This window comes from Schistocerca cancellata, chromosome 3 (assembly GCF_023864275.1).
Source record: "Schistocerca cancellata isolate TAMUIC-IGC-003103 chromosome 3, iqSchCanc2.1, whole genome shotgun sequence".
NCBI lineage: Eukaryota > Metazoa > Arthropoda > Insecta > Orthoptera > Acrididae > Schistocerca > Schistocerca cancellata.
In genome coordinates this window covers 851,268,672-851,293,483 of record NC_064628.1, presented here as the reverse complement: position 1 = coordinate 851,293,483, position 24,812 = coordinate 851,268,672, and the positions used below count along the sequence as shown (strand labels likewise).

The 24,812-nt window shown below is 38.2% G+C and overlaps 1 protein-coding gene across 3 annotated transcripts in view; it reads right to left on the bottom strand.

The window, feature by feature from the left end:
• Positions 1-24,812, bottom strand: part of LOC126175906 (fibronectin type III domain-containing protein 5) — a 942,320-nt gene that overhangs the window by 33,657 nt on the left and 883,851 nt on the right. For 2 of the 3 annotated variants that reach the window (XM_049922970.1, XM_049922972.1), the window contains exon 6: positions 15,221-15,304. The exons of the other annotated variant lie outside the window; for it this stretch is intronic. In XM_049922970.1, the coding sequence (XP_049778927.1) occupies positions 15,221-15,304 (84 nt within the window). The remainder of the gene's footprint in view (positions 1-15,220; positions 15,305-24,812) is intronic. 3 annotated transcript variants of the gene reach the window in all.

Genomic DNA, 24,812 nt, shown 5'->3' with positions numbered 1-24,812 from the left:
GTGGGTGCATGAGTTGAGACACACTCAACCTGAATCCATGGGATGATCTCCACTCACCATGGGACCATGATGTATACTGTAGGCTTCACTCATGGCATTCCGGAATATAATCAAAATCAGCTTTATACCTATCATACTGATCAGCAGCCATCGGCATGTAGTGTCTATGGGAACTGAGCAGCTGGTGCTAAATTACTGTCGACTGCCACGGTGCTACTGTCAGAATCTGCATACAAGCCCACCCAGAGCCAGTCTGAGCCAACTGCAATTCTTTCATAGTAAGCAGTGGAAATGCATGCCAGTAGCTCTATTGGTTTGGCTCTCAATATGGTCTTGGTTTACAGATGTTTACTCTTTGGACTCTGTTAGTAACTGGCTGGACTCGACACTGTGAAAACCGTACTTTGGTTGGATTACTTACTTAAAGATAGCTTTCACTGCTGTGGGATGTTCTGTAACACATCTCAATCTGCCAAATAAACCACGCTGAGTCTCAGTTAGTTTTGTGTTGCTCACCTTTACAAAAGAAGAGATAGTAAATTTTTTTTGAGAGTCTATTGAGTCAGATTTTTGAACATTTCTATGATATTCTCCTTTGATTCAAACAAACCCTCTTGGTGTTTGCATACCCCTACTTTTTATGGTCTTCATCTCACACACACACACACACACACACACACACACACACACACACACACTGACCACCACATAGTGGAAGTGTGTTAAAATAGGAAATGGATATCACGAATATTTCAAAACAAGTATAAGTCATTAATGGTGTACTTCTGCATGTTTAGGCAAGGTGTTGTTTCTATTTTGTGTGCAATACTCATGTTTCAATGACTAACCCAGTTGTCGTCTTCACATGCTGTGAGTTGTACTGTTATGTGTACTCACTACTTGGATTCCAACCAGACTGTGAACTATTGTTGGTCTCATGCTTGCTAAGCCCTGATGCCCACTACACCCTTTCATGCTCTTTTGTTTTCCAGAGCTGGACTCACAGTGAAGAAGAACTCCAGAATTTCCTCTCCAACCTCAACTCCTTTGGTTCCATCAGATTCACCTGGTCCTACTCTAAATCCCATGCCACTTTCCTTGACGTTGACCTCCACCTGTCCAATGGCCAGCTTCACACGTCCGTCCACATCAAACCCACCAACAAGCAACAGTACCTCCATTATGACAGCTGCCACCCATTCCACATCAAACGGTCCCTTCCCTACAGCCTAGGTCTTCGTGGCAAACGAATCTGCTCCAGTCCGGAATCCTTGAACCATTACACCAACAACCTGAAAATGGCTTTTGCATCCCGTAACTACCCTCCCGACCTGGTACAGAAGCAAATAACCAGAGCCACTTCCTCATCTCCTCAAACCCGGAACCTTCCACAGAAGAACCCCAAAAATGCCCCACTTGTGACAGGATACTTTCCGGGACTGGATCAGATTCTGAATGTGGCTCTCCAGCAGGGATACGACTTCCTCAAATCCTGCCCTGAAATGAGATCCATCCTTCATGAAATTCTCCCCACTCCACCAAGAGTGTCTTTCCGCCATCCACCTAACCTTCGTAACCTCTTAGTTCATCCCTATGAAATCCCCAAACCACCTTCCCTACCCTCTGGCTCCTACCCCTGTAACCGCCCCCGGTGTAAAACCTGTCCCATGCACCCTCCCACCACCACCTATTCCAGTCCTGTAACCCGGAAGGTGTACACGGTCAAAGGCAGAGCCACGTGTGAAAGCACCCACGTGATTTACCAACTGACCTGCCTACACTGTGAAGCGTTCTATGTGGGAATGACCAGCAACAAACTGTCCATTCGCATGAATGGACACAGGCAGACAGTGTTTGTTGGTAATGAGGATCACCCTGTGGCTAAACATGCCTTGGTGCACGGCCAGCACATCTTGGCACAGTGTTACACCGTCCGGGTTATCTGGATACTTCCCACTAACACCAACCTGTAAGAACTCCGGAGATGGGAACTTGCCATTCAGCATATCCTCTCTTCTCGCTATCCGCCAGGCCTCAATCTCTGCTAATTTCTAATTTCAATCTGCCGCCGCTCATATCTCACCTGTCTTTCAACATCATCTTTGCCTCAGTACTTCCGTCCCGACTGACATCTCTGCCCAAACTCTTTGCCTTTACAACTGTCTGCTTGTGTCTGTGTATATGCAGATGGATATGTGTGTGTGTGCGAGTGTATACCTGTCCTTTTTTCCCCCTAAGGTAAGTCTTTCCGCTCCCAGGATTGGAATGACTCCTTACCCTCTCCCTTAAAACCCATATCCTTTTGTCTTTCCTTCTCCTTCCCTCTTTCCTGACGAGGCAACCGGTGGTTGCGAAAGCTAGAATTTTGTGTGTATGTTTGTGTTTGTTTGTGTGTCTATCGACCTGCCAGCGCTTTTGTTTGGTAAGTCTCATCATCTTTCTTTTTAAATATATTTTTCCCACGTGGAATGTTTCCCTCTATTATATATATATATATATATATATATATATATATATATATATATATATATATATAGTTGTTCTTTGTTCAGTTGTGACTGGCTCATTTTGGGCTTTTTGCAATCACTGACATAGGAATTAGTCGGGAAGCAGACAGTAAAAAAGCTTCACAGACAATGTTTCAATGACAACATGGTGATTGCAAATCTCTTAATAAGAAAAAAATGGACACAAACAGACAATTGGGTAATTGCCATTGGGTAATTGAGATTTCTGCAACCAGTACCAAAGCTTCAAACTTTCAAAGTGAGATTTTGCAACGTTATATGTGATATGTTCCTATTGCCCACTTGTTTCAGCCTCATGAATGCCTCCTTATCTACTCACATATGCATGCCCCCCCCCCCCCCCCCCTCTCTCTCACACAGACAAACACACACATATATATTTATACATTTTGTAGTATTCAGTTACTGCTGTTTTTCCTTTGTTTCTTCTCTGCTATTGCCCTCCACTAGTTTTTCCTTCTTTCATTTTTCAGCATCTCTGCCCTTTGTCTCAATTATATATACACCAACCAATCACTTTAATGAGACCACCAGTTGAAAGCCTGAATAACCACCTATTGCAGTGAGGGTTGCTGCAAGCTGTGCAGGAAGAGTGTCAATGAGGTACTGAGAATGATATGGAGCCATTCCAACTAGAGTGCTGTGACCAGCTGTGCTAGGTTTCTTGGTTGAGAATTCCTAGTGCTCATAGCACGACTGAGGTGGTCCCAGCTTCTTGATTGACATTTGGTGGCCGAGGAATACAGTAAAGTTATCTTGGTGCTCTCAAACCATGCATGTACACTGTGAGATGTATGATATATTGCATTGTCCTGTTAGCAGATGCCACTGTACTGAGGAGAAACAAACTGCATGTAGGGGTGGACATGATCCCCAATAATAGATGTATACAAGGTGCGTTCCATAAGTAATGTGACCAAATTCATAAAAAATCATTTATTGAATATATTCGTACAAATAATCAAAAATTTTCAAAATAGCACCCTCTTGCATCAATACACTGCTGGAGGCAGTGTTTCCATGCCTGGAAGACATCCTGGAATGTCTTTTCTGGAATGTCCTTTAGAACTGATGTAACATGCGCCTGGATGTTTTCAATCGTGTCCCATTGTTTTCCTTTCATGACTCTTTTTAACTGAGGAAACAAAAAAAAGTCAGCAGGAGCCAGGTCAGGACTGTAGGGAGGCTGGGGAACCAATGGGATCTTGGTCCTGGCCAGGAAGTCGTTGACAGTGAAGGCGCTGTGACTCGGCGCGTTGTCGTGGTGAACTTTCCACGTGTCCTTGATGTCGCTTCGGCAGTGCGAGACCCTCCTTTTCAGTCTTTTGAGCACTTCCAAGTAGAAAGCTGAGTTCACTGTAGTCCCAGTAGGTACAAATTCGTGGTGGACAATGCCTCTGATGTCAAAGAAGACAATGAGCATGGTTGTGATCCTGGACTTGCTCATGCATGCCTTCTTGGGACAGGGCGATGATGGAGTGTGCCACTCTGAACTCTGCCTTTTTGTCTCAGGGTTGTACTCAAAAATCCAAGACTCATCACCAGTGATAACTGATTTTAAAAAATGGGGATCATTTTCACACATTTCCAACATTTCTCGGCACCGAAGCACTCGCATGTGCTTGTGTTTGTCAGCCAACACTTTTGGGACGAGTTTGGCACACACCTTTCTCATGTTCAAATCTTCAGTCATGATGTGGAAAACGGTTGTTTTTGACATGTTTAGAGTTTGTGCTATCAATTGAAGGCTCAGCCGTCTGTAAGAGTTCAAACAATCAAGCACACGCATCACATTTTCGTCGACTTGTGCGGTGGATGGCCGTCCATTGCGAGGTTCATCGGTGATCTCCTCTCAGGCCTCCATGAACGACTTGTGCCATCAGAAAACTTGTGATTTGGACAAGCAATCATTCCCAAAGGCATGCTGAAGTAATGGAAACGTCTCAGTGTCGGACTTCCCAAGTTTAACACAAAATTTGATAGTGTACCATTGCTCTACAGAATGATCTACTGTGCCGTGTTACATAGACTCAAAATGGGGTTGACGGAAACACACGTCCTGGCTCTTCAGGAGCTCGCAGCTGAATGAGACAAAGAGCGTTTTGAAGCTAACGTCCCCCTCCACTTAGCCCAGCCAGTTACAACACGCTGTGGTGTACTGTTGCATCAGAAAAACTTGGTCGCACTACTTATGGAATGCACTCTGTAGTATTGTTGTTCCATTGTGCCTTACAAAATGATGAGGTCACCCAGGGAACACCATGAAAACATTCCACAGACCATAATGCTCCCTCCTCTGGCCTGGAGCCTTCTGATGATCATTGCAGTGTGTTTGCTTTTAGATGTTTCATTCCATGCAAATTGATGATTAATCAGAAAAGTCCATATGTTGGCACTGTGGCCATCTGGTTCCAGTACCGGTGTGCAAATTGCACCCTTTTCACTGATGAACAGCAATCAGCATGGGTGCCTGATCCAGGCATCTGCTGGAGAACCCATACACAGCAACATTTGCTGAACCAGTCATCGACGAGACACTGTTAGTACCCCTTGGTTCATCTAGGCAGCCAGTTACTCAACAGTTGCATGTCTTTCCACACTTGCTCATTTCCACAGCTATCATCCACCCCTGTTATATATGGCCTTTGGCGCATCACATTTGTCTCAGCACTGGTTTTGGATACTCCATTTGCCATACACGGTATACTTTAACCACAGCGGCATGAAAACAGTTTACAAACTTAGCCATTTTGGAAATGTTTCCACCCTTGGCCCAAAAGCCAATGATCATGCCCTTTTGGACATCAGATAAATCTCTCCATTGTCACTTTATGATAAAGACTGCTCTGTTTTCTGTTTCCCTCAACACACTTTACATTCACTGCACTGGTAGAGCTGCCACTTGCCATCTGTGAGTGGTTACGGCATGTTGATGTTGAACATAGGCAGTGGTCACTTTAATATGACTGTGCCATGTGTTTCTTTTTACATATCTCTTGCCTAGCTGAATGGTCTCTCTGGCACTTCTAATTTATCATTTTCATTTCTCATCTGTTGTTGACATTCATTGCTAATTTCTGTTTCATACTTTGTTGTTATGCTCATTCACTAGGCATGTAGGATAAATTTCTCTGCGGTCCCTAAAAGCACCAATTTCCTGTAATCCTTTCCTGTCCATTTTTTATAACTTGAACTGTTATTGTGTATTAGGTAGGCAGTCTTTTTGTATTGTTTAAGTAGTTAGGGAATGAGTGCTAGATTAGTGAACCAACTCCAAGAATCTATAAACAATAAAATGTCGCCAGTTGATATCTTCTCTGATCCATTTGAGTATTTTGATTGTGGGAACCATAGTGTGTTACTCAGGAACGCAGGATATCATGGTTAAAATGGGAAGTAGGGATATAGTTCTCATCATATTTAGACAACAAAAGCACAGGGGTACTGAACAATTCAGATATGACACCCACTTCCTCTGACTCAGGTGCAGTAAACTGTGACGTTCCAAATGATTCCGTTATGCACCATTTTCTGTTACTGGTTTTCATAAATAAGCTTCCATTTTGTGCAATCTGGAAAACATACTTTGCTCTATTTATAGATGACATAACCATTAAAGCTGATCAACTATCCCACTGCAGACTAGAGAATGCCATTGTTATTACCTTAGTGAATTTCTGTACAGGTACATTGTATATGAACTAAAACTCAGTCTCACTTACTTGCTATTTATTCAGTTTTAGACAGCACAAAATACAGAATGTTGTGAACATAAAATAGAGATAAATAGTAACACTGGGAGTAGTACCTTTCATATTCCTGCACCTATACCAGTAGCAGTTTCAACTGGTCAGCTCATATTCATGATCTAGGTGTGATATATTTTGGCAGAATTTGCTATTTCTGCTTTAACATTTATTTTTGTGATGGGTACAATCAGAGCTGCGTGTTTAACATATTTCCATTAAGTAATGGGGAAATATTCTGGGGGAATGAATGTCAAAAAAATAAAAATTTTATCATACAAAAGAGAGACATCAAAATCTTGAGTAGTATCATCCCATATGCTCTAGAAGATACTTATTCAGAAAGCTATGGATCCTGAGCTTTCCATGTTAATACATTCACTTATAGGCTTCTGTAGCAAGAATTACACAGTTTACAAAATAAGGAGTGTGTTATGATCGTAGTACAAGAGATAAACAAGCTTTATATGAAGAAAGCAGAAGCACAGTCACAGAGGAGAATATTGTTCTTCCACAGAGGTAAATAATGCATTAACAGATCATGTCACAACAAATCTACAACAATAACCTTTGAGGTACTCTTCACAGGAGCATTTTGATTGTATAATAATTAATAATGAACTGTGTAGTGATACTGTAAAAGAAAAACCAAAATATTATACTTAAGCACTTTTACCTCACCATACTTGCAATTGTTTATATATGATTTACACCATGTGCTTTATAACTAGCAACATATGCGTCTCACTGTGAACACCTACTCATTCTACATCCTAGTGATATACTTACATATTGCATCCAAGGAACCTTAAATGAAATGTATAAACAGAACAGGTAGCTCAAAGTTCCACCGTTTGATCAATTACCATGAAACACAGTCTCTACATTTGGAAATATTTAGAGAAAAATTGAAAGGTCACCGGAAGAATGTGACCACAATTAGTATAAGAATAATATGATTATAATAATAGAGAAAATATCATCTGGATCACTTACTGTAATAATAAGTTTTGACCTAATGCCCAGATCAGGTCCATAACCAATGCTGCAAAGTGCATTTTGTGCAATGGGGCAACAATGCAATAGTTTACTTACAGTCTTCTGTGATTCCTATTGCAGAGATCTAATTAGCAATTGTGTTTACTGTGGTCCAAGTGCCATAATGTCACTTATAGATCTGCAGTACCCTGTCAGAGCTACATACATTACATTGTAGAATTACATATTCTAGTAGTTACAGTACCTCAACACCAACAGGTTCTCTGCAGTCTGAATTAAAGAACTTTTTGGGTATGTCAAAAATAATGAAGTTAAGAAGTGGACCATGACCCAACTGAGGTCAACAGATTGCAACCTTAAGCACTCCTTGGATAAAAATACACTCATTAAATTTTATCCATGGTATCCTACTGACTCTTCTAGGTATTCACCCTCCAGTGTTTTAATTAGAGTTTGTTAATGAGTCTTATTTCGGTTGTCTACTGGGTTATTTCAGATATCTGATATTAATACAATATGTGACTGTGTGGTTTCTAACAGGGATGTCTATCAGATATATCCCAAGTGCCATATATAGTCAATCTGCAGTGATGCTGAATGCCCCTAATTGTCTCATGAGAATACCCTTCTACCCTCAACACATAGTTGTCCTGCAATGTCCAAAGCACAGTCAGTGTGCTCAATACTCACTGTAAAGCTGCCTATTGAGAATAATGTGGGATTAAGGTACACCTTCTCCACACACACACACACACACACACACACACACACACACACACACACACACACATATATATATGTGTGTGTGTGTGTGTGTGTGTGTGTGTGTGTGTGTGTGTGTGTGTGTGTGTGTGCGCGAGTGTATACCTGTCCTTTTCTCCCCCTAAGGTAAGTCTTTCCACTTCCGGGATTGGAATGACTCCTTACCCTCTCCCTTAAAACCCACATCCTTTCATCTTTCCCTCTCCTTCCTTCTTTCCTGATGAAGCAACCTTAGGTTGTGAAAGCTCGAATTTTGTGTGTGTTTTTGTGTTTGTTTGTGTGTCTATCAACATACCAACGCTTTTGTTTGGTAAGTTACATCATCTTTGTTTTTAGATATATTGGAAGTCATTGGGCACATTGTCATCTGGGAGGAGTCAATACACCAGGTGGTCTGCTGTATGTCTCCAAACCAGTGTTACCAACTTAGAGGCTTTCCCCCCAAATTTAGGGGGAAGATAGATAGAAAGGTTTTTTTTTGCAAGGGCTTTACTTTTATGGGGGAATTCTTGGGGATCTCTGAGAGAAAGACAGAAGGCACATGCAAACAACAATGGTTGAGATCATGGAGAGCATAGCAAAGGTGTCTGCACTGCATGCTTCAGCAGTGGACATGAAATCTGTACCACTTGTGGTGGCACTGTAGTCGGCAATATCTAAGATGTGTGTGTGCTGAACGTTATTGTACTGCTATTGGTGGATGTTGCGCATCTTCGTGCTGCTCATGGTAGAACACAGAACTATCAAAAGAACAGATTTATATCAATTAACATCATCACAACACTTAAGAATTAGTCAAAAAAATTTGCCAGCATCTGTTTATCATAATAGGGTATTTAGATTATAAGTTGCATCGTATAAGACACAACTATGTAAATAAAATCATTTCTTCCTACCCAAATGTGTTGTATTAATAGTTCAATGTTTCTATCAAACACAGATGCCTATTCGGAATTTTAGGGGGTTTGAAGGAAAATTTAGGGGGATTTTGAATTGATCCTGGGGGGGTGGGGGACATTTTTTAGGAGTTGTCAACACTGCTCCAAACCGAGGCCATTGGTATGTCACACACTCATATCATGGCTATGCTCACTGGAGTATTTTCTTGCCCAGTTAGCAATTCACAGGATGAACTCCAAATTCCTTTTTGTACTTGACTCCCCAAAAACCTATTTTATAATTTTATTCTTGCTTTAGAAGATCTAGTTTGTATTTTTCTTTAAAAGTTGTATACATGTTAGCCATATTTAATGGCAGGTGGTGATAATGGTTCTTTGAGACACATTCCTGGCAATACTCATTCAACTCAGCAAGTGGTCTGGCTTCAATGCTCAGAGCATTTTACACTGTTCTCATATCTGAAAAAGTGCTTTATGTTGCACTTGATATGTTGCCTATATAAACTCATAGACTTCATACTCTAGAGTCCCCTTTAAATTTGTAACTCCACTCATCTCTTAAATTTCTCTCAATTTGCTTTTTTTTTTTTAATTTAAATGTTTTTTGTTGGCTGTCCATAATTACTTGGCCACATAGTCTTCTGTATTTGTCATAGTGGTTGCTTGAGGTAAGGCTCAGAAGAACCATCCAGATAACAATTTTGCCCAGTCTAGTTCCATTTGTGATCATATTGCTGAATAAAAAAGCTCTATTCTCATACAAATGTGTATTCCTTGCTAATGTACTGTATAGTTTGCTACTGAAGCATGTCTTGTACCACATATTCTCTGTTGCTACTTTTATTGTAGTGTCATTATGAGGAGATTTGTACAGTTCTAGCTGGGCTAGATTAATCACCTCTGTTTTGTGCATGACCTTTCACCACAAAACATGTATGTAGTAATCATACTTATCGTAGTAAAAATTTCATACCAATCATATTTTAAATACAACTCAGTTGCTCTTTATAAATCATTTTTAAATAAGTGAGGCATACTAGTATATAAGCAATGCAATAAGTTTTTTATGTTGTGTCTATACAGTTTGTCTACATCCTGGATTTGCTGCATGTATGTCATATAAAGGGAAAGGGAGAAAAGAGTTGCTAGCATATTGATATCAAGAATTTTACTGCTGCAGATAAATTCATTTTATATATTTTTTAAATAGCAAGCAGGGAGTAATTTTACTATTGTAACACACACAGAATCTGCTCAATTTTAATTTTACACATTTTCTGGATCATTAAAAAAGATACAAAATGAGGAAAGTGAATAACATTGTGCTGTTTAACAATACATCATATAAAAAAGTATATGCAGAAGAGAGATTTTTATATTTTTCATGGTGCTTTCATCTTTTGTTCTTGAGACTAGTGATAAGAATTTGCCATATAAAGTGCCCAATTTTACTATCTTAAAATGTTAACCTTTCCTGTCTGATTAAGTGCTCCATTGCACGATTCACACACGTTTTCATGTTCTATCATTTCTGTAGATTGTGCAGTATTTTCATTCTAACTCCATCTAATTTCTATTGTCTTCTGATGGTGTCCCCCCACATTCTTCTCTTTCTATTATGTTCCTTGCTATCCTTTTAGGGTTGCTCTCTTCCAGGCATCTTTATACTTTACACCTGTTAATTTACCCACACTTTTTTCAGCTGACACTTGCTCTTTGAGCAGGTCACTGTTTTTTGTGCACAATGTAACCCACATCCAAGACATGTAAGTTTTTTCCCTCCCCACAGCTGTTTCCCAATATAATTGTTATTTGCCAAATAAAGCACATTTCATTATTCTTAAAGCACCTTTTTTTGTCATCCCCCTCCCCTTCTTGTCCAGTCCTGATTGTTTTTGCTGCTTCAAAATTAATTTCTGATACATGATTCTTTGGGTGACCTTGGCATCAAGGACAGCTTTCAAGAACATCGAATGATTCAAGACTAATACATGACTAATACACAGCACTATCTGCTGTTACAATCTACTTCTGTTGACTGCATTAAAAATTACTGACAAATAATCTGTTAAACTCTATCTATCCAGAAGAACTACTGCTTTGGAAAACACTGCTGCTGTTTAAGCTTGTCATGGATAGCACAAAAGTGTTATCTTTATCACCTACAATATTAATATTGTTTATAATAATATATTGGTAACTGATGAGGTGTTATAGATACACACATTTTGTAAGAATGGAAGCCTATTTAGAATGTACATAGTCACTTGCCATGTTACTATTGGAGATGTGCTGTCCCTGGACTCTATTATTCTCCTAATTTGTATAAGGAATGGCTAACAAAATATTTTTTCAGTTTTCTTATGAGCCTACTGGGAGTTTTAAGTTCTTGTCTATTACAAGAAACAGCTGTTGTTCTATATTCCGTTGCAAAGCCTGTGGAGATAATATTTTTGCGACTTGTTAGTGATTGTGTAAACTACTGATAACCTGAAATTGATTTTTCTTATTAATTATCAGCAAATTTTCTAAGAATTTTTAAATGAATACTATCAAGAGAGTATAACAATTTAAAGATCTTTCACAAGGCCTATGAAAGATGAGAGGTTATGCACTTCGCACAATTTTCATATTGTTTACTTTTTAGAGCAAATACTTTCTTTTTTATCATTGCAAAATAAGTATTTTTTGTTATTGTTAGTGGTATGAATCTTCTGTATATCATTGTTTTGTTTTTAGTATCGAGCATTTTTGCATATTTATTAACCAATTTTTAATAATGTTAAATCTCAGTCCACTACAATACTTGTAGATGTGTTCTTTGAAGCAGGATTAAAGCTAGTTTGTTGTACTGGATTAAGCTAGTCTGTTGTACTGGGTTTGATATGTAAAAGAAGGAAGAAAGAGACTCATATCTATATTTTCAACTTTAGAGGCTAACTAAAAATGTAGGCTTAAGAAAATTACAATGAAACTTTTGTCAGTTAGGCACAATGGTGAAACAGAGTATAAAAATTTCTCAGATGGAGTTACTTATATGTTGCAGCACAGGGTGCAGCCATAATGGTAAACATGCAAAATTAGAATACTAACACAAAAGACAATGTAGTTGATAGCATATATATATATATATATATATATATATATATATAAAATAGAGGGAAACATTCCACTTGGGATCTAAAAACAAAGATGATGATGTGACTTACCAAATGAAAGTGCTGGCAGGTCGACAGACACACAAACGAACACAAACATACACACAAAATTCAAGCTTTCGCAACAAACTGTTGCCTCATCAGGAAAGAGGGAAGGAGAGGGAAAGACGAAAGGATGTGGGTTTTAAGGGAGAGGGGTAAGGAGTCACTCCAATCCTGGGAGCGGAAAGACTTACCTTACGGGGAAAAAAGGACAGGTATACACTCGCACACACACACATATCCATCCGCATATACACAGACACAAGCAGACATTTGTAAATGTCTGCCTGTGTCTGTGCACATGCGGATGGACACGCGCGTGCGTGCGAGTGTATACCCGTCCTTCCCTCCCCCCAGGGCAAGTCCCTCCGCTCCCGGGACCGGAACGACTCCCCACCCCCTCCCTCAAAACCCACATCCCCCTGTCCACCCCTCCCTCCCGACGAAGCAACCGCCTGCTGCGAAATATATATATATATATATATATATATATATATATATATATATATATATATATATATATATATAAAAACAAAGATGATGTGACTTACCAAATGAAAGTGCTGGCAGGTCGACAGACACACAAACGAACACAAACATACACACAAAATTCAAGCTTTCGCAACAAACTGTTGCCTCATCAGGAAAGAGGGAAGGAGAGGGAAAGACGAAAGGATGTGGGTTTTAAGGGAGAGGGTAAGGAGTCATTCCAGTCCCGGGAGCGGAAAGACTTACCTTAGTGGGAAAAAAGGACGGGTATACACTCGCACACACACACACATATCCATCCATATGTGTGTGTGTGCGAGTGTATACCCATCCTTTTTTCCCACTAAGGTAAGTCTTTCCGCTCCCGGGACTGGAATGACTCCTTACCCTCTCCCTTAAAACCCACATCCTTTCGTCTTTCCCTCTCCTTCCCTCTTTCCTGATGAGGCAACAGTTTGTTGCGAAAGCTTGAATTTTGTGTGTATGTTTGTGTTCGTTTGTGTGTCTGTCGACCTGCCAGCACTTTCATTTGGTAAGTCACATCATCTTTGTTTTTAGGTATATTTTTCCTTCGTGGACACACAAAACTCAAGCCCTCGCAACAAACAGTCGCCCCGTCAGGAAAGAGGGAAGGAGAGGGAAAGACGAAAGGATGCGGGCTTCAAGGGAGAGGGCAAGGAGCCACCCCAATCCCGGGAGCGGAAAGACCCACCCCAGGGGGAAAAATTCTTTGTCTTTAAATATGTCTGCTTGTGTCTGTATATGTGTGGATGGATATGTGTGTGTTTGCGAGTGTATACCCGTCCTTTTTTCCCCCTAAGGTAAGTCTTTCCGCTCCCGGGACTGGAATGACTCCTTACCCTCTCCCTTAAAACCCACATCCTTTCGTCTTTCCCTCTCCTTCCCTCTTTCCTGATGAGGCAACAGTTTGTTGCGAAAGCTTGAATTTTGTGTGTATGTTTGTGTTCGTTTGTGTGTCTGTCGACCTGCCAGCACTTTCATTTGGTAAGTCACATCATCTTTTATATATATATATTTATTTATTTATTCTGTTGATAGTTATTTTTTAAAGCAACAGCAAAAGATGAAGACTACTATTGCCACAAAATATACATATTTTATATAGAAAGTACTACACTGTGAAACACTTAATTTAATAATATACCCTCAGCTACATTATAAGTAAACCCGAGGCACTGAAGCTCCGTGACATTTTGGTCAATAATTATTCCACCATCATCAATGTAGCAGAGATGCATGGGACTTAACTGTGCCACTGACCACTTCAAGCCCAGAACTGATACCTATGATACAAACAAAAATTGCAAAGGTTACTGGACATAAAAGCGAACAGGTTAAGCCACAACATAAATAGCTGTGATTCAATGAGAAGACCTTTGAACATCAATAATATGCAACATTGGTGGATGTAGTTCTTCAACAAAATATCATGGAGCCTGTTGAGAACATCAGCTCCTCACTTAAGAACCTATACTTTGAAAATTTTATGAGAATATTATTCTGACCAGGATGGACTCATCCATGCCTGTAAACTGTAATACCTACATTTGGGGCACACTAACTATGGCTGAAAGCACAAGTGAAAACAAGCAGAATTGAAAAAAATAAATAAATAAAAAAAAGAAATAAAAAAAATTATTTTCAGGAGTCATAGATGCATTCAAACTGGGAGTGGGAACGTTTTTGGGAAGGTGGAAGCAAAATATGAGCTTCCATTGAAACATCAGTCATCACCATCTGTGGCTCTTGCATCCAGTAATGTTAGTTAATTCACTGCACTCAATTTTTGCAAAAACATAAACACACACAAAATTATTCACTCACTTTCTCACATATACAGCAGCACACAAAGAACTGCAGTGTTGGGAGTGATCAGTGGCTACAGTTTTATTTATTGGAAGGACTCTTTCCAAAAGATCAGCTAGCTATCATTCTATACTTAAGTTCCTGTCTGCCACTCAATGCAACTATTATTGAGCTGAACATTTTGTGTTTATCAGCTGGTATAAGTACTGAGTCTAAAATAGGTTTTATGTATAAAAAAGTATTTAATTTGTATTTTTTATGTTTCATCACTTACATCTGTCTTTTCTTTAAATTTTGCATTTGAATATCTAGAACACACATGTCAGCTCTGCTCAAGGTGACCTGCTGACTATATGCTGTGATATATAATACAAGACAAATTAATAATTAATTGGATGTATCCAAGAAATCAGAAAACAGCACAAAGATGTGATAGTTCTGTTACTGGCTGAAGAAAATAATATTTCACTCAGTTACATGTCTATAGACTGAGTTATCTTCATAAATGAGGATGTCATTTGTTAAAAAAGAGTCCAATGAAAATTACAAAACTGCAACAGTTTTATGAATGACCATTAGTTACATAGCCTTTTTGTTTTATTTTGCAGAATTGTTTATAGTTTCAGATTGTATCTCCATGGAGTTTAAGTTGTTTATCAATATTTCAGCAGCACAGACTGAGAACAGATGTAGAGTTTTATAGTGATGGATATACGGCACACAGGAATTAATGAGGTAAAATTCCACACATATCCAGCCCACTTACTAACCTGTTGTAGTCTGGGTGGTGATGGAAATAGGAAGAATTTCATCAGAAGGCTTTTGGACAATTGTAGTAGTTTCTTGTTTGAATCCTGAAATTGAATCAAGGAAAATAAAGAAAAGCTATTACAGTCAGTGTTCTACAAGTATCTGGTGGATAACTGATACTTGAAAACAAGCAACGTGTAAAGCTTAGTAACAATAAACAAAGATTTAGTATGAAGGAAGAAGTACTTTGCTTATAATGCTACAATAAATTTTAGATAATTTATAATATATGTTCTGGTAATGAAAAATCACAATCATGACAAAATAGCAAAATGAAAATTTGTAATGTATGTCATACATGATTATTAACCTGAGATTTCAGTTAGAAGCTAACAAAGCAAATAACTCATATGATATCAGTAACTGAAACTGAAACAATCTATCAGCTCCACTGCAAGTCCACAATTCATTGATCTTTACTAAGATATAGTGATATTGCAGTTGGTTAGAATAAAACTGTATATATTCTCATTCAGTAACATTTCATGAGTTGGCAAAGTACTTTTGTGATTTTTGTGCTGTATTACTGAAAGTTAGCTTAGTGAGTACGCTGATGGAAGGATATGGTTTTGACCTCTATAACTTCCCATTATTTAATAAGCAGTTGGTAAATAAAATAAATAAATAAATAAATAAATTGAGCCATCTTATAGTTTGTAATGAGAAATGTCACTTTTGATAATTGTGTCCCAATTCATTACAAATGTTAAACTATGACATCTAAAAACTGTGTTTGGACATACTACTCGCCCAGTGCAGCCTAAGTAGACATCACTGTACTGGATTCTGATGTACAATACATACCACTATGCTGTTTGCTATTGCTGATTACTCCATATGCTGTGAAGAATGGATGCTTTCTGAAGTTTCCAGATAAATATCTGACAGTCAGTACTACTTCCTACAATGCCAGATTAACACTCAAATGAACCAGTGAATGAATATACTTCATACTTAGTCAAAAATTAATTCATAATTGTCTTCTAACTGTAAGTATCAACAAACTGTGGACTAATATTGGAACAGTGCTGCAGATACTACTCCAGGTATCCATCTACATCATTATTCAGGGCTAAAAGATGTAAATGATCATACTGCATGTTGTGGTGATTTTATAACTGGTTTTGAAAACCAGTTTTATTTATATTGTAATATTTCATCAAATATGACACACATTTAATGCTTTTATAATGTTTCATTCACGATGTAGCATTCTATTCCCATGCAACGTACTTGAAACTATTACAGGGGAAGACTAAAGAGATAGATGTGGTGGTATGAGAATTGATCCAGACAGGAAGGTTCCCAAAGAGCTCCAGCCACACAGGAAGGTGCTGTGCAAAATCTGTCAACTGTGCACTGCTGTTCGCCTATTGTCGAATCCACCCGGCCGTGCTTCGCTGCACCACTCAGTATTGGCTCAGCAGCCGTCCACAATGGAAGTGCCCATTGTTGATCCCAGCAAGTGTGAGATTTGCTCCATAATTTGGTTTTTGCACATGAAAGGGACACCACCCATGGGTATTCATCATTAGTTGACACAAGTGTATGGCAACAAGTGTATGTCTGTTCAACATGTCTAAAATGGTGTAGGAAGTTTAGTGCCAGTCAGAAGGAGGTCCTCAATGAAGAGTGGAGTGGACGACCTTCAGTTTCAGAGGTGGCTATCAGGATGGTCTAATGTGAAATGCTTCAAAACATGAGAATCACGTCCATGAACTAGTTTCTCAGATTCCTGGGAGCTCTTATGGTACAGCTGAAAGAGCTTTGATGGAAAAATTTGGGTATCACAAGTGTTATGCTCAATGGGTACCATGTATACTGACAGTAGAACACAAAGAGAAATGCCTTGACTGTGCTCATCAATTTCTTCAAAAGTGTCAAGAAGATAGGGAAGAATTGCTGAACTCCATTGTTATGGGAGACGAAATGAGTGTGTTATCATTTCACTCCTGAAACAAAAGAAAAATCCAAACAATGGCATCACCCAGTGTCTCCAGTCACAAAGAAGTTAAAACAAACTCCTACTGCTGGCAAAGTCGTGGCCACTGTGTTTTGGGATCATAAGGGGATACTGGTGATCAATTTCATGGAACCTGGGACAACAATCAACTCAGACAATTATTGTGAAACACTACAAAAACTCAGGTGAGCTATCCATAACCTCCGGAGAGGACACTGACAGAAGCTGTAATGCTGCTTCACAGTTAAGCCTGACATCATGCCTCCCGCCAAACCCAGGAACTTTTGACAAACTTTATTTGGAGTGTCACGCCCCACTCACCTTACAGTCCAGATCTTGCACCAAATGATTATCACTTGTTCCCCAAGTTAAAGGAACACTTGGGTGACCAATGCCTCTGGAGCAATGATGAAGTCAAAGAAGAGGTGTCACACTTCTTCAACAGGTTGGCGGTGGAGTTCTACGACATGGGGATACTGAAATTGAAGCACCATCTATGAAAATGCGTAGAAAAAGATGGTGATTATGTAGAAAAATAGAGCTAAGTTTCTTCTTTCCAATGATGTAAATTTCTATGAGAAAAGCAGTGTTGTCCATTTGTAAAAATTAAGGGAACCTTACTTCTGGATCAACTCTCATATATTACTGTGCTACATTCAAATTGTTCTGAAAGCAAGTGCTACCATGCAAAAATTGTTCACTGAATCTTTTATATACTGGCTTTTAACATTTTGATTTTAAACTTATTATTTAATTACTGTAATAATGTCTGTTGAGTTTAGCTCATATTTGAGATTAATCATTATAAGATACGTGTAACATTTTGCCTGTACTGCCAGAACTTAGGTAATTCATGCAAACTATTTGGAAAATGTGGGTCACATAATACCTCTTACAAAACATGCAGATGGAAATACTGCCACGCTACTGAGAGTTGACAGTTCTCTTATCCTTTGGCTTTGGCACACATCTGCATTTCATTATGTAAGCATGTTTGTGTTATTTAATCATGAGCACATTGATATTCTATTATCTTGACAAACTGGCAGACCAACAACCAAAAAGCTTTAAAACACCAAGAAACGCCCAGTATCAGATTGGAAATATATATGTAAATAGCTAGAAATGTGGTTTCTTTCATTGCTCATAACAGCACTACAATGTTTCCAAATAGTTATTACAACTGTAGAATTGGCAATTGCACATATAAACATTATTTTCTTCTCTTTTCCTCATAATTCTTCTTTTATTGTAACTAAATTGTGAAAGTGAAGAAATGTTTTAAATTAATTTCAATGGACATCTGGTGAAATAAATTGGAGTTCTGGTTCCTGCAGTGATAATTGTGCAATATCTTCTCACATAAATTCACAGACTGTTAAGACAAAGCTGTTGCAGACTTCATTTAAAATGAGACTTGAATGAGAAGAATAGGAAGTCCAACACGGCTGAGTACAAAAACGTAATACTATGCACATCTTGCAGCCAGCAACACAATGTGGCTACAAACTTTTCTTCATATTCGTCCAGCATTGTCTCTCAGAACATAATAGTGCTCATAGATAAGTCATATTATTTTTCAGTAATTGTCATCCAGCAGTTCCAATTAAATGGTTGTAGAGCAGAGGAGAAGGTGAAATTCAAATATAACCCCAACAATTGATATCTGTATTGAATGTTACACTGAGCACATCTCGCATGTAACAACACAACAGAGCTAGTTCAGCTAGAAACATTTTTTACTATTTGCTTGATGCCTTAGACTGGCTCTCAAAATATAATAATGATAACAATATGAAATAGGATAAATTGTTATTCACCACATAAAGGAGGCACTAAGTGGCAAACAGGCATATTAAAAGAAGACTGCTTGATATCAACTATGAAACTAAGTGCTTCATCAGATGTAGACAAAATACACACATTCACACATGCATAACTCACACATACATGCCACTGTCATCTTTGGCTGATGTGGCCTAACTGCAGGCTGGAGATGACAGAGGCCATGTGTGCGTCAGTTAAGTACATGTGAATGTGTGTGTGTGTTTTGGCTACACCTGACAAAGGACTTAGCCTGATAACTGATTATATCAAGCAATCTTCTTTCAATGTGCCTGTCTGTTACCCAATGCCTCCTCTAAGAATGAGTAGGAATTCAACCTATCTCACATTGCTTCCCATTGTCTGAAAATACGATAAGGGTTCTTCATAAATAAGATATACAACTGTTCCATAACTGTCACATAACAGCTCTCAAAGGAAGAGAGCCTCAAATGGAAAATAGTCAAAAACAACCAATATTTGTGATGAATGAATAGTTTTCAGTATGTTTAGGCTAATTGCTGAGAGTCTTGATGGTAAGGATGGTTGTAGAACCATCCAAAGCAGCTGCTGCATCAGCTTCACAACTTCTTCAGCAATTTGAATGGGAGTTACTGGATAAACTTCATTTCAGTAAGAATTTAATGACAGTTGTTCCAACTACAATCGTGATTATGTGGGAAAACAGACATTTATTGTATGTGGTGTAACCCTCTCTGAAATTCTATTCAAACTTGTATCTTCTGTTTACAGAATAGGCCAAACCCTGTGTGTTTGGAGGGGGAGGGGGGGGGGAGAAAAAGTTGTAACCCGAGTATTTCAGTGCAAGTTCAAAGGAAATCATATTAGCATTTTACAAATCAGCAGTCAGTTGACATCGATACAGAAATTGCGCGATCAGTTCACTGAAATGATTTAAACATTACCTTGATAAACAGAAGCCAGATGTTTATATATAAGAGATTAAATAATGACACCAGTGTATGTAAAAGCTGAAAACCTACCTGATTCTGAATGTAGAAAAGACTGGAGACACAGCCAACAAATCTGAGCTGAAGCACCTTTGTTTAGTTTCGACAAATGTAAGCAAATAGCTGAACTAAATCTTATTATTAAGTAGTTAGCAGAGAAGCTTTGAGTCACAAAAGTGCTGAACACCAATAAAGAAATAAGCTATTAAGAAAATGTGGATCAATTACATCAATTACTGCCCCTCCCCTCTCTAATCTCTAACTAAATGATTATGTGAACAATCTCACAAATGATGCAACACAGACTGGGCATTTGCTTAGACTCAGTTTCAGGGGTGTACCTAGGTGTCCCAATGAAAAGAAGCTTCCTGGCACCATAGAAAAAGAATATAAATAAATAAGGAAAAATTAAAATGGGTAGGAAAATTGGAAAAATAGAAGGCACAAAATGCATTGCTGAATATTCACAAATGTCTATTGCACGCTGATGGTCAACAGTTGTTCTGGAGCTAGTTTTTTGAATGCAAACTAAGCAGATTTTGGTGCTGATAGCTCATAGACATCTGACAGGTATATGACTTCTACCAGTGCACACCCAAGCAAAGGTCTCCAGCTCTCCATGTTTGTCGAAGGAAAACAACTAGGATATGTTGAGCACAAATCTGTTGAAGTTTGCCCGAATAGAAGCATGATCTGGTGCGACAAGGAATTTGTTGTAAAATAGGTACTTGTGGGGGAAGTGCGATCATAATAGTGTGGATGGATGGAAGAAATATCACATAAATTCTGCGACAAACTTAATGTCTCCAGCTGCTTATATTGCAGTTGGTGCCATAGACTCGAAACAGAAGTTATTTCATTCCTGTGTAGTAAGTGTGGCACATGTACATGCTGTTAAGTAAGCTGTATTTTCATCATACTCTGCAACTGCTGCAACTGTGTTCCACACATTATCATGTAGAGTTTGCTTATATAGGACAAGCCCTTCTGCTCTGAGAGGTTCCCAGAAACTGAAGCAGTAATATTGTGACATTTTACTCAGATACATTAGATTATTGATGATATTTCCTAACACTGAATTTTACTATACCCATTGTATATATTTAACAACTGTGAAAATTAACATGCCAAAGCAGTGTGTAAAATATGGAGAGAAGCACAGAAGAAAGAAAAAGAAAAGTGTTTCCTTGTTATCAACATGACTGAATCAACCAACAGAAAAGGATGACTCAAAGATAAATATTATTATGTCCACAGGTGAGGACTATTTTTATTGTTGTGCTACTACAAATGTGCATCCTGTTAAAAACAAAATAATAAAAGAAGTGACAATGGACTCCTACTGTATTTAAAGGAGTTTATCAATTTCAGTTAAATTGTGTATATCCAATTGGGTTACCCTAAACAGAGTGTAAAATGAAATTAGCCCTTCAAGTCACTTGTGTATTCCTTGTTTATTCTGTACTCTGACTTAATGTAGGTATATAGTTCACACATTACACTTTTCATAATGTTTGTGAGGTACAGTGGACACAGGCTCTGAATAGGTGATGTTGTTGGCTTAATTATTGCACTAGGAGATAAATTTTCAGTCCCTCTATCACATTTTAAAACCCTCACAACTACACAAACAATAAGACATTTAAAAACAAAAAAGAAATAATATTAGTTTGTCTGAGAACAATGCATGATTTCCCATCATCATCTGGCAGCACTGGATTGCCTATATAGTTTGTTGAAACAGGAGTAAACCCTGCAGTTTTCCAACATACCTGCATTAACTTAGGAAGGTCATCCACCTGTTTGTATCACTGACCTTTCCCTTGGTATGAGTGCTTCAATTCAAATGTTAGTTCATCATGATACTCAGATAATTTTGACACTCTTCATGGCCTTACATATTCCAAAGCCTTAGTTCAATGTTCAGATACTGTATTAGCAATTAATCAATTCTTTACTGGTATGGGTTCTGTGTTCTTTTTTTGCAAAACTATTTATTTTTCAGTTTCCCCCAAAATGTCTTTGCACATCTAAACTCTCTGAAATATTGGGAAAAAATAATGATGGAAAATTAAGCCTAAAAGTTTTTCTTGTTGTAACTGTGATTCTTTTACTTTAATCATTAGATTATATGGTTTGTAGAATATTCATTGGTGTTGGTGGTTTCTCGGCAAAGCTAACAAAAATCACAAACTGTATGTGTTGTGGGAAATTTTGTTTCTCAGTGGGTACTCAGTTTTTTGATGCTCTTCTCTTCATGCAGATGTCTCTCTTATGAAAACATAGTCACAGGAGCAGTGTACTTGTCATTGATAAATGATACTACTTCATTAGGCTCTGCTTTTATAAAACATAATGTTTATGTTCATAGAATACATGTGGCTGATGTATTTAATGACTGTTTCCATCCTGTGCCTGGAGAGAAATTTAAACATATGTCTCTCTCTCTCTCTCTGATTATTTTTGCCTTTAATTGTGTGTGTGTGTTTTCTGTACACTCTTCTCTCTTTGTTCTCTTTTTCATCTGTCTGTGCTTCCTTTTCTGGCATTTTGGTAATGCTTTGAGTGGTCGATTCTTACATAGCATGATTTATAATCTGTTCCCTTCCTGCTGCAGCTCTCTTTATATGAATATTTTCTTCAACAGCAAGTTTTCAGTATAGGAAGTAGATGGATTTAAGTTGTAGGGATAAAATGTAGGGAGCGCAAGATTATTTACAACTTTTACAGAAAGTGGAAAGCAATCATAACAGATGTAGGAGATAAGAGAGGAGCAGTAGTTGAAAAGAGAGTGAGACAGGTTTTTAGCCAATCCCTGATGCTATTCAGTCTGCACATTCAGCAAGCAGTCAAGGAAATCAAAGGGAAATTTGGAATGGGGGTTAGAGTTTAGAGAAAATAATTTAAAAGTTTGAGGGTATCCGGTGACACTGTAATTCTGCCAGAGATAGCAAAGGACTTGATAGAGCAAACGAGTGGCATGGATAACATTTTGAAAAGACATTATAAGTTGAAAATCAGTAATTGTAAAACAAGGATAGTGGATTAGGGAATGAGACACTAAAAGTAGTAGGTGAGTTTTGTTGTTATGTCAGCAAAGAAGAGAGGATGTAAAATGCATACTGGCAATGGTAAGAAAAGCACTCCCCAAAAAGTTAAATTTTTAACACGTAATATAAATTTGAATGTCTGAAAATACTTGTCTGAAAAGTAGCTTTTTACAGAGTTAAACATGATTGATGAACAGTTTAGGCTACAAGAGAATAGAAGTTTCTAAACTCTGGCACTCAGGAAGAATGGTGAAGATTACAAGGGTAGATCAGATAACTAATGAGAAGATGCTGAATGGAATGGGGGAGAATATGTACTTATAACACAACTTGACTAAAAGAAGGGACTGGTTGGTAAGGACACATCCTGATAAATGAAGGAATTGTCACTTTAGTAAAGCAGGGAAGTGTGGGGTCTAAAACTGGTAGAGGGAGTCCAACTACTGACTGCAATAAGCAGGCTCAAGTGTGTGTAGGTTGCAGTAGTTACGCAGAGGTGAAGAGTCCTACATGGGATGGACTAGCATGGAGAGCTGCAACAAAGCAGTATTCATACTGAAGACCACAAACAACAGCAGCAATAACAACAACAACAACAGCTGTATTTGAATCATTAAGCATATGTGAATCTAGTACTGTTGCTCATTAGGGCTCAGAGGTACTCAGATATCTTGTTTCAAGGTTTCTATGGGTCTGATCTACATAAATAGACTAACAAGACTGTGGTGTGGTGTCTGAGACACAGGGTTGATAGTCAATAGCTGCATTCGATTAAGAATGAACTTCACAAATTATGATTATAGTTCTGCATCAGAGTAGACAACAGGACAAATGGAGATTTGGGCTGCTCCTGGAAGTGTGCTCAGATAACTGAAGTGGTTGAGGTGACTGCTTGCAACAAGCAGGAAATCTGGGTTTGATTCCCAGTCCAGCACAAATTTTCATTTGTTCTTAAATATTTTACAGCTGATGTGGAACTGCAATTGCAATTTGTGAAGTTCATTCTTAGTCTGACAAGAGTTGCATGTTTGTTGGCAAATTCCCAATTTTTTAAAATTTTTTCAGGATTTGGTGTGGTTGTTGAGAATTCCTCCTTGGCAGCTGTTCCAAGTGTGTTGTGCCCTCTATGGACTGTTTTACATTACCTGTTTCACAAACTTTATGGCTGAATTTGTCTACCATATGTATGGTAAGCACACTGTCTAAGGCTATCTGTTCTTTTGTGTTCAATTGCTGCATGGCTGTTAAGAATTCTGTTTTGTTGAAAACTGAACATTTTGAGATAAGGAGTTATGCAAAATACAAGTTGATTCTTGCAAAGAAGTAAACAACACTAGTCACTATTAATAATGCTATTTATCTTCACAAATAGTGCCATTACCAGTTTCGAACAAACAGGTTCATCTTCAGTGCAACATGATGACATGGCAACTTCAACAGAAGTAAACTAAAATGGTTCTGCCTTAGAGATTTGTTTGCAGTGCTGTCATTCACTATTAGGTACAGTTACAGTTAAATAGGCTATTTCTCAATTTTCACCACAATGGGAAATAACAGCTGCCAGCTAATGTAAACAACAAATATAGTCAAAATGTGAACAGCCATCTGACAAAGACCCTGTCAGTTTGAAACTAGAAATGGCACTATTTTTGTAAGTAAATAGCAGTGTTTGGTTACTGTTTTCTTTTTTGCCAGAATTAACTTTAATGCTCTGTTTAATCTATCAAGTATATATCCAAAAATT